This window comes from Purpureocillium lilacinum, assembly GCF_023168085.1.
Source record: "Purpureocillium lilacinum CBS 284.36 DNA, scaffold_6, whole genome shotgun sequence".
Taxonomy (NCBI): Eukaryota; Fungi; Ascomycota; class Sordariomycetes; order Hypocreales; family Ophiocordycipitaceae; genus Purpureocillium; species Purpureocillium lilacinum.
Window position 1 is genome coordinate 3,295,023 of NW_027072116.1, and position 10,693 is coordinate 3,305,715.

Genomic DNA, 10,693 nt, shown 5'->3' on the forward strand with positions numbered 1-10,693 from the left:
GCATACTCGCATCTTATCACACCCCAGGGTGACAGCAGCCTCACAACATCATGAGATTCTCCGCCATCATCTCGGCCCTGGCCCTTGGAGCCGCCGCCGCCGCTGTTCCCACCGAGGTCAGCGCTCGCGAGATTGCCGCCCGCGATGAGTGCAGTAACTCCGGAGGCAGCCTTCTCTGCTGCAACGGCCTTCTCAACTGTCTTCTCTCAGTTCTCGGTGAGACATGTGGGCAAGAGACCTACTGCTGCGGCATCGGAAACAACGCTGTAAGACCCTCAAACCCTCGTGGTCCAGTCGGTTCACGACGAGCTCACTGACCCTAATTCTAACGCAGGGCAACGGCGCAATCGTTTTCAACAACTGCAACCGCCTTCTGTAAACCACGGCAATTTGTCCACAACATTCATACTATGCTCTTGGCTCATGATCAGCCAGTTCAGTTCTCACCAGGTCACGTGGAGAGCTTTGGGCAAAGCGGCAACAGGTCTTTCACTGTGAGGCTTGATAAGGAGTAGTTCGGCCTCTTTTTAATACGACTTTAATACGTACCATCGCTTTACTGCTTCGGTGCTCGTGTGGAGGCCTACCCTTGGCTACATTGATCTAAGACGGACTTCACTTCATAGGCACTTTCATTCTTCCACTTTTCTGACATTGCCATATCTAAATGAGCTGGTTCTCTTTTGCTATGGCACATGGTAGACGATTGCCCTCTCAACTCGGGTCTTGAGCCCCGGGTTGATCTCCTCAGATGACAGAAGACAGTAAGTCACATCAGTCCGCTTGGCTCAGCTGTATAAACTACTCTGAGGGCGGGGTAGGGCCGCACCGCTTGATGGGGGAGTTCAAGTCGCGCTTGTCGATGATGCAGTAGAAATCCACAGCCCGAGCCTCCTGGCCCGAAGCGACTGGGCATCGTTTGAATCCAGCAGCAGGATCACGCTTGTCAATGAGGCAGTAAACGTCAACGACGGGACCCCCTGTGACCAGAACATGGAGAAGTTAGCAGCATTTCGGTATTAGATAGGGGAATGAATAATGGGCACGGAGTACCATCAGCCACAGGGGCAGCCATCGAGAAGGTCGCACAAGATATAAGGAGTGCCGCGGTAAACTTCATATTTGCGAGTAAGATGTTCTCTTTTTGGTGTGAAGTGGTATAGATTGAAACGGTGCTGGCTTGTTAGATGCCGTCATGGGCGCAAGGGCCTGTCTCATTTATACTACGAGAACGAGAGAAGAGTTAACGATAGCCCCAAGGCTCAGAGTTGGACGGAAGCCGAACGCCGAGGCAAACAAGAGGGATCCTTCTACCACAATCTCGTTCTAGCCGGATGAAGAAGCCGCGAGACTCGGAAATGCAATCGTAGGATGCTCGCTCCGATGATCAGTGAATGATCCACCAATTACTTTTCAGTCCTATAACCGGCTGTGAACGTGGGTACGATATCGTGACAACGATGCCTACGCTCTCAGTATGAAGGTGACTGACCTGTGTTCACTGAGTTGTCGCTCACGAGACTAGTGCTTCTGGCTGATTTGGGTGTTTTTCTAGTGCGGATCCTTCGGTATATGAGCCACCCCAATCGCCTCTAAGCCCTGATGTGCCATGCTGCATTAGCCTGACTGTGGCAGCAAGCTCCCTGTTCCAGGGTATTTCTGCTCTGCTTCATTGGCCTATTCGCTTGGAGCACGGTGTCCTGCTATGGAATCATTGCATTCTCGTCATGTAATAGGCAAGAACTTGCTGCATTGCAGGTAGCTTCATCGGGAAGGTCGCCCACTCTAACCTCGGATGTTGTGATACAAACTATTGGGTGCCTCGCTTTTCGCTTATACTGAAGGGACGGGCCGGGCTAAGGGCTGAAGAAGGTGACTTCACTGCGGTCATATCATCTTGGACATCTGTATTGCATTGCCCAGCTTCCTCCTCCAGCTAAGCTCAGTAACGTCTACCTACTCAGACACAATGCTTGACCTCAACTCATACTCACGCCTTTCAACCAGCGATCCATCGAACTCACTGGTATCCAGTGCTGATGAGGACGTTCAAGATTGTCCGGTCGCTGAAGACAAGGCCTTGGCCTCAGAGCCGAGGAGGTGGATACCACTCGCCCTGGGCATCGTGAACCTCTGTTGCGTTGGTATTATACTTGGCCTTTTCATACGACTTGGCCAATCCCCTGTACAGGCCGTTCCCAACGTCAAATGGGAATACACGTCAAACAAGAATCATCTTCTAAAACAGACATCATACTACTGTATGCACCAAAATATCAGCTCTAAGAAGCCCAGGTTCACAAGCACTGACTACGTCACAGCCCCTTATCTTGATCGGGTCGAACTTCCGCTCAAAGATGTCCAGGTTGACGGCAGTTTCGTCGGAACAACCTTCCCTATATCAATCTTCAAGCAGGGGCCTAGCGCAGAGGTAGATGCCGCCTGGGACCGACTTTACAAGTTCCACTACTTGCTACTGAGTAAAGAGGAGGTGAAGAAGCTTGGCAAGAACCCCAAATATACGGTCAAAGCTCCGAGAAGCTGGGGTTACGGTGACGAGGTATATGTGTCACGAACGGACGTAGCACACCGCATCCACTGCCTCAATATGCTACGCAAGGCGACCTATCCAGAGGAGATTTATTCGCGGCTACGAGATGGCGATGAGGCAACAAGGGTGCTTTGGCGTCCGCATGTAATGCACTGCGCCCACATACTACTTCAACATCTCATGTGCTCAGCAACGCTAGAGGCCGTAACGTATAACTGGGTTGAGGGAATGCAGTATCCTCAGGCCGACTTCAGCGTCAACAGGAGATGCACTGACATGGAGGCTATCCTTGAATGGCAAAAAGAGGATGGCGTAGTAGATGTCACCAACCATCCTTGGATGATTCAGGATTGGCTGGATAGTGTCCCCGAGGATGCACCCAGGCTGCCAATACCCGTGCCTTACCAGAACCTCTTCAATGCTACTTCGCACGGCTTGTTTTGAGGTAACCAGGACGCACGGCGTGATCAAACAGCTGGATTGCCTTTCAGAGCAAAGTAGCATCTGAAGTGTATATAGAAGTTGAAAGCAAATCGTTGGTTCACACATGCCTTAAGGCAGATCTGGCTGACATCCGGCAGTGGGCGGTGTTGTCATACTTCAAGTACCGGTTGTCGAGTGCAACCGTACATGTACAGTGGGCACCCGTAATCAACTCTTTCCGTAGCCACCGCCTCCAGGCGTTCCTTTTGGCCAAATAATTAGCAATCACCCCAATTCTCGAGACATGCGACAGTTTGGCAGGCCGAAAATAAATGGGAGCTGGGTGAACCAGCCGGGGATTGCAAGAAGCGTGAACTTACTTATAATGATGCGATCCCCTTTCTTCATGACACAAGAGTTCTTCCCGCCAAGGAAGATCTCTCTGGTGCCAAATTCGTCCGTTCGTATCCAGATGTTTTCACCGGGCAAACCCGGTTCGCCGCCACAGAGCCCAAAGGGTCTTACTATGCGCCGTTCGCTGAGCACACTGACGTCGACTTCTCGGCGGAACTCAATATCTCGAATGCAGCCGTCGCCGCCGTCGTGTAAACCTTCGCCGCCGGAGCCCCTGCGCAGGCTGAACTCGCGTAGAATGCAAGGGTATCGCCGCTCTAACGATTCTGGATCTGTTATGCGCGTATTCGTCATGTGCACGTGGACGCCAGATTGTCCATTCCAGTCCGGGCCGGCGCCGGCCCCGCCCGCGATTGTCTTGACGGACAGTGTAAGTTGCTCAAGAGCCATCGGCTGATTGTCGCGGGCAATTGGGGTTTCTCACCTCATAGTAGCCAAAGCCAGGTACAGGGTTCCCGTCCACAATCTGCCCTCCGTAGCCAAAGGAGAGGTTATTGCAAGTCCCTTGGCTAGCCGCCGCAGCCTGGAATGCCCGAAGAACTAGATCTGTTACACGCTGAGACGTTTCAACGTTGCCGCCGACGGTTGCTGCTCCAAGTGATGGTGACAAGATGGTTCCCGCCGGCAGAACGACATTGATCGGCGTCAAACAGCCTTGATTGAGAGGGATGTCTTCGTTGACAAGCGAGCGAAGCACGTAGATGATGGCACTGAAGGTTATGGCCCTAGGTGCATTGAGGTTTCCATATACTTCCTTGCTCGTACCCGTGAAATCGAACGTGGCTGAGCCTCTTTCTCGGTCAATGTTGATCTTGAGTTTTAGGACTGACCCATCGTCCATATGGTCTTCCGCCTCAAGAGGCGACCCGCTAAATTGGTCATGGACACGTCGCAAGAGGCTTCGAACGACCTTTTCCGCGTTGTCCTGGATGCCAACCATGTATTTCTACACCAGTGGTAACGTTAGCGGGGTCGGTAAGCTTCTGCGACGGAACTTAGACGGAGCGGACGAACCTGAACCGTCGATAACCCATATTCCTTGATTGCCTCTCTAATGAGCCTGATGCCCTTGGTGTTGGCTGCAATCTGGGCTTTCACATCGTTGAGATTATCGGACCAGGTGCGAGTTCCAGTGCAGCCTGGGTAGCTCGCAGGCTTAGTGAGGAGGATCTCCATCAGGCCTTGCTCATCGAAGACGCCGCCGTCAACCAACTTGAACGAGGTGAATGAGGCACCTTCTTGCCATATCTCCTTGGAGTGCGGTGGCATAGACCCGGCCGCAATACCGCCAATGTCAGCGTGGTGAGCCCTCGAAGCGGCCCAGAATAGCACTTCGTTTGTCAGCTCGTCTATCACTGGAGTTATAACAGTGATGTCAGGAAGATGCGAACCACCCGAGGCGGGATGGTTCGAGACGAGTACGTCCCCCGGCCGCAGAGCATTGCCCCATTTCTCGGCTTGATAAGCGACAGCATGCCCCATTGCACCCAGATGACACGGGATGTGCGGAGCATTAGCGACCAAGCCCCCGGAAGGCGAGAAGACGGCGCATGAGTAGTCGAGGCGCTCCTTGATGTTGATCGAGACCGACGTCTTTGATAGGGATCGACCCATTTGCTCGGCAATGCTCATGAAGCGATGTCCAAACACAGAGAGTTGAATTGGGTCGACGAAATCATCGTTCTCTAATTGAGATGCATTCTTCAAACCGACCTCCTTCTCGAGCACCAGATGTCGAGAAAGGCATGTTGCGGACCACGCTGGCTGAACTAGAATCGTTTGTGTTTGGTCCAGTATTATTGCCGGTCCCGCAATCCTGGCCCCTGTAGGAAGATCCTCGAGCTTGTAAAGTGGGACGTCCTGCCAGCTAGGGCCAGTGTACAATCGAGTTTCCTTGACGGCTTTATCGGACCCTACCGAGAGCAAGGCCGTACCTTTCATAGCCTCGCTCACGCTCGTGAGGTCAAGGCCCGACGTCTTTCCTAAAGCGCGTACGCGAATGTCCTCGACCAGAATCTCCCGATCGAGCGTGAAGCCAAACTCTTCTTGGTGTTGCTCCAGAAAGACACGACAGAAGTCCCAATCGTCGACCGGCTTTCGAATCATTAACGTGCTGTTAGTTCCTTTGTATCTCAGGTTGAGGAAGAACTCGAACTCAATGGAGCTGTCTGTGAACCCCTGCGCGTTGAGTCCGTGGACAGCCTCATTTGACATGGCACCAAATTCGGCCTCGAGTTGCTCCTCACTCAGTTGTGAAAGTACGGCAGCGCGCGGCTGTTGGAATTCGTACGCAAGGTCTGACAAGGCCATCCCAAATGCCGACAAAACGGAAGAGAAGTGGTGAATTGTGACTCGTTCGATCCCCAGTGCTTCGGCAACATCACATGCGTGCTGGCCACCGGCACCACCGAAGGTAGCGAGCATATGATCCGATGTTCTGATTCCTCGCCCTTCTGTCAGTGAGCGTATGGGTCGGCTCATGCTTTCGTTTGCGACGCGGAGGAAGCCGCTGGCAACTTCTTCCGGGGTCAGGTTCATCCTCTCCTCACTGTTGATATCGGCTGTCAATTGGGTAAAGGCCGCCGCAGTCGCATCATAGTCAAGGGCCTGGTCTTCATCTGGGCCGAATATGGCAGGAAAGTATTCTGGTCGTAGACGGCCCAGAAACAGATTGGCATCTGTGACAGTCAGGGGTCCACCTTTACGGTAGCATACCGGGCCAGGATGGGCGCCAGCAGACTGGGTTGTAGGCTCAGCATCAAGCACATTGACAGGCGATTTGTTTGCGTTGACTCACATCGGGCCCAATTGCGAAAAGCCCATTCTTCCAATGCAGGATCGAGCCGCCACCAGCAGCGACGGTGTTTATGTCCAGCTGCGGTGTCTGCAGGGTGACTTCGGCGGTCTCAGACTCGAAAACATGGTCGTACTTGCCACTGAATCGGCTCACGTCGGTCGACGTTCCACCCATGTCGAAGCCGATCACTGGCGTCCCGGTTGCCGGGTCAAAGCACGACTGAGCATATCCTATAACCCCGCCCGCTGGTCCCGAGAGAATGGCTCGCAGACCAGAAAAGTTCTTCCAGGAGCAAAGACCACCATCACTCTGCATGAACAGAAGCTTGGGGGCTACCGCCGCCATTCCGTCCTTGAATCCGGTGCTGAAGTCTCTCACATATCGGTGGATCAAGGGCGACAGGTAAGCATCCGCCGTCGCTGAGTTTCCCCGGGACACCATCTTTATCTATGCCGTTGTGAAGTCGTTAGAAACCGGCGGTACATCTTGTGGACAATTCGAAGATATCATACCGTAGGCTGCAGCTCTGATGACACAGACACGTCAAACCCCATGCTCCTCGCTAACAGTGCAATCTCACGCTCGTGGTTCGGGTATATATATGAATGGATCAGGCAAAGTGCGAGGCTTTTGAAGCTCTCCCTTTTCAGATGCTCAAGTTGTTCACGGATTTCTTCCATGTCGGGCCGCCTGAGGATTCTCACAGGCTCTCCGGTGATTCCCTCCACAAGGGCATCATCTTGACTGATATCAATTGGAACTTTCTCCGGGTTCTCTAGAAATTCCTCCATGGTGACTCGCTCATCAATCTCAACGACCTTTTCGTAGAGGTTGTGGAGCTTCTGGACACTCAGATCGAAAATATGTGGTCTTGCCTGATTGCCGATGACCAAGAGGTCTCTGAAGCCTTTGGTGGTCAAGAGAGCCACTCGCTCACCTTGCCTCTCAAGCAGGGCATTTGTGGCAATTGTTGTCCCCATTCGGATCGACTCAACTTCCGAAATGTCCAGGGGCTCACTTCGTGACACATCGGCGCCTCGAAAATGCGAGAGTACGCGCCGGATAGCTTCAGTTGGGGCATCCTGATAATTCCGAGGATCTACCGACAACAGCTTGAGGATGAGCTCGCTCCCAGCCACATTAGGGATGTACGCATGGACATCAGTGAATGTCCCTCCCCTGTCTTTATTGCTGTATTAGCTAGCTGGCGGCCCTCGCAGGTGCTCACAGTGTCCGTACCTATGGCGACTCGGATGTAGCCCCGGGAGAGCGGTTCAACGGAGCCCATGGTTGGCGTCGTGTGAATCTGTTGCAGATGCAGTGATTTACTAGTCCAAGTCAAATGGTGAGCGGAACTTCAATCATCGTAGAGACGTGTCGGCCGGCGGGGGCCTGGCCTTGGGATGCTTGTGGATTTATCACAACCGGCCAGACATAAGCGCATCACCCAAAGACAGGTACTGGTAAATGTGCTTCACAGCAGCTCACATTAGGATGGTAGTTGTCATTGCGTAGCACGCCGCTCTTCGGGCCATGCTTCCAACAGAAGTCGATACGTTGTGTCTCCTGTACGTACGTTGTGCGGGGAATGGCCAGCGGAGAACATCGCCTCGGCCTGCGTCCCCGATATGCTGGGTTGGTCCATGTGCCCGGCTTCTCAGATCGGCCATGTACAATACCTGTGAACTGTCGGAATTTGCCCGAATGCAACCAACCAGCGTGTGCACTACGTACTGTACGCGCGGGCAAGCGGTACAGGACTGCGCCCCGAAGTCCACGGACGACAAAGCCAGTTCCGCAAGACCGCGCCGTACAGTAGCAACGCGGCGGTCTCGATCGGTGTCCAAGCGCTACCTTGCTATGTTAGTCATCTACTTGGCGGACATTCGACATTCCGATGTCTTGTTGGGGGCGATAGCATGCAGAAGCGTAAGGCCAAGCCAACCGCGACACGCACCCATGCATGGGCGGGCTCGATTCCCGATCGCAGTGGCAATGTTTTGGTGGGACAGGCCCAAGGTGCGGCCCTGAGTAAGAGGCCCAAGCATAGACCACTCTCCGCACGGCATGGCCAATGGTTGGGGGATCCCAATCTTCACGTCCGTGGAATGATATGAGCACTCAAACAACAAGTGGGGGTTCGAGAGGTAACGAAAGAAGCCCCGGCGAACCTCTCCGCTCCGTGTCCTCTCGAGCTCGAAGTTTTATACATCACATCAGTGGTCTCTCAGAGACTCGAGACTTCAGCTACGCCGGTCTAGCTAGACCTTGCCTTAGCAATTGACGCTGCTTCAGCATTAGCCTGAGAAATACATCGAGTCCTCTCCATCTTGAGACCTGTACCAGCTATGGAAACCAAGAACGACGTTCCCCTCTCCGGGGACACAAGCAGCAATGTCGAGGGACAGGTATTGGACAATGAGATAGACCCCATCAAGGAGAGAAGGGTGGTGAGAAAGCTCGACTTGTTCATCACACCCGTCTGTTTTATTGTCTACTTGTCCTGCTTCATTGACAGAGCGAATATTGGTATGTCGCACACTCAATGTTTAGATGCCGTTGAGGCATGGCTGACATCGCGCGCAACAGGGAATGTGAAGGTTGCGGGAATGCCTAAGGAGATTGGGGCTACGGTTCAACAGTTCTCGACTGCCGTATCCATTTTCTACGCGACATACGTTCCAGTGGAGATCCCTATGGTTATTTTGTCAAAGCGCTATCAGCCTCGCAATTTGCTTACGGTCCTTTGCGTCATCTGGTCGGTGACCACTATTGCCAATGGTCTGATCCACAACGTCAGCGGTCTGTATGCCTGCCGTCTGGTCCTTGGAGCTTGCGAAGGCGGTCTATTTCCGTCCCTGAACCTATACTTAACTACGATTTATAAGCGAGAGGAGCTAGCGAAAAGGACAGCATACCTTGTATCCTGCACTGCGATATCGGGAGCAGTCGGTGGTCTCTTGGCATACGGCCTACTGCAAATGAATGGTGTTGCTGGAATGGCCGGTTGGAGATGGGTGTACATCATCGAGGGGATTTTCAGCATCCTCTGCGTTTTCGCCGTTTGGTTCGGCTTGCCGAGGGACATACGAAAAGCCTACTTCTTCACAGCCGACGACCGTGAAGTCATGGAATTGCGACACCGAGAGCGCTTGGCCTACTTAGGGAGCGATGAGTTTGACTGGAACGAAATCAAGTTGGCTTTCTGCGACGTCAAAGTCTGGCTCTGGTACGTTCTCAAACTCGAAGACCCCATCACGCTGCTAACCCGACATCACAGTGCGGCCACACAGTTCTGTCAGAACACTCTCACATACGGATTCAGCACGTTCCTTCCGTCCATTCTGTTTGGCATGGGCTATGATCAGCTGGCAAGCAACTACTTGACGATTCCGGTATATACCGTGGGTGCCCTTGGATTTTTTGCCTTTGCGTACTTATCGGACAGGTATAAACTATGCGGGCCCGTGAGTAGACGTCTCTTAGTAGCGCATCCACGTATATGCTAATCTTATGCAGCTGATCCTATCGTCCAATGTTTTGGGCATTATTGGATACGCCATTCTGATCGGGATGAAGAACGACTCTGTTAAGTACTTTGCGTGCTACTTCATCGCCATAGCCGTACACAACGGCACTGGTCTGAACTTAGCCTGGATGAACGTCAATGTGGCGCCTCAGTATCGCCGAGCCACCAGCATTGGCATTCATCAAGCGGTTGGAAATTCAGCGGGCGCCGTTGCTGGGCAAATATATCGGACCGCTCCCTATGTCCTCGGCAACAGTTTCTCTCTGGGTGCCATCTTAGTGGCTGAGATGCTAATCACCGCGCATCTGCTGTACCTTCACCGTTGTAACAAGGAAAGGGAGCAGATTCTCTCGGGTAAAAAAGTGGACACACGGAAGAAGACTACCGGCGACCGAGAGGCGAGCTTCGTATATCGCGTCTGAGCCAGCGCGGCCACCATGTGATAGGTTGAGGATCCGGAACACTCGGGCCGTATGGTCTTTCTTCTTGGTACATCTCTTGGCTTAGCGGGTGACAATGGACGTTTCTATGATCCCTTTTGCCAGACTTCGTGTTTAACACCGAGAGCTGAGCATCTAGCTGTCTAGTCCTACTGAACGCCCCCTGAAACGGTTTCTCATCCGAATGAGCTAGAATCTTTGTTGCACCTCCAATCATCATAGTAACTTGAACTGTTCAAATAGCACGTCTCATTCGTACACTCTAGGAAGGTCTTCAATAGTGTCCGTCAAAGGCACGTTCGATGTAACAGAGAGCACAATTTTCATACTTTCGTAAGCTACATGGACCCCTGATCAACAACGCCTTCTCCAACCCGCGCCTTGCGGACAACTTCGTCAATAGCCCGTGCTACCCTTTCAATATTTCGTTCATTCAATCCCGATACATTGATTCGTCCGTTTTTAGGCATGTGAACATGATGCGTATCGACCAATTCCTCACATTGCTCGGGACTGAGCTGGAGGTACCTGGTACACGT

General features: G+C 52.8%; 2 protein-coding genes across 2 annotated transcripts; one reads left to right on the forward strand and one right to left on the reverse strand.

The window, feature by feature from the left end:
- Positions 1–3,767: 3,767 nt before the first annotated feature.
- On the reverse strand, positions 3,768–7,473 carry PLICBS_008900 (uncharacterized protein; the record flags this gene model as incomplete). The annotated part of the gene is made up of 5 exons (XM_018324624.2): positions 3,768–4,334; positions 4,403–6,127; positions 6,186–6,632; positions 6,698–7,368; positions 7,425–7,473. 5 exons carry the CDS (start codon positions 7,471–7,473, stop codon positions 3,768–3,770), a joined length of 3,459 nt encoding a protein of 1,152 aa, XP_018176018.2.
- Positions 7,474–8,794: 1,321 nt separating this feature from the next.
- Positions 8,795–10,136, forward strand: PLICBS_008901 (uncharacterized protein; the record flags this gene model as incomplete). The annotated part of the gene is made up of 4 exons (XM_065601489.1): positions 8,795–8,987; positions 9,135–9,414; positions 9,466–9,580; positions 9,705–10,136. 4 exons carry the CDS (start codon positions 8,795–8,797, stop codon positions 10,134–10,136), a joined length of 1,020 nt encoding a protein of 339 aa, XP_065457561.1.
- Positions 10,137–10,693: the final 557 nt, after the last annotated feature.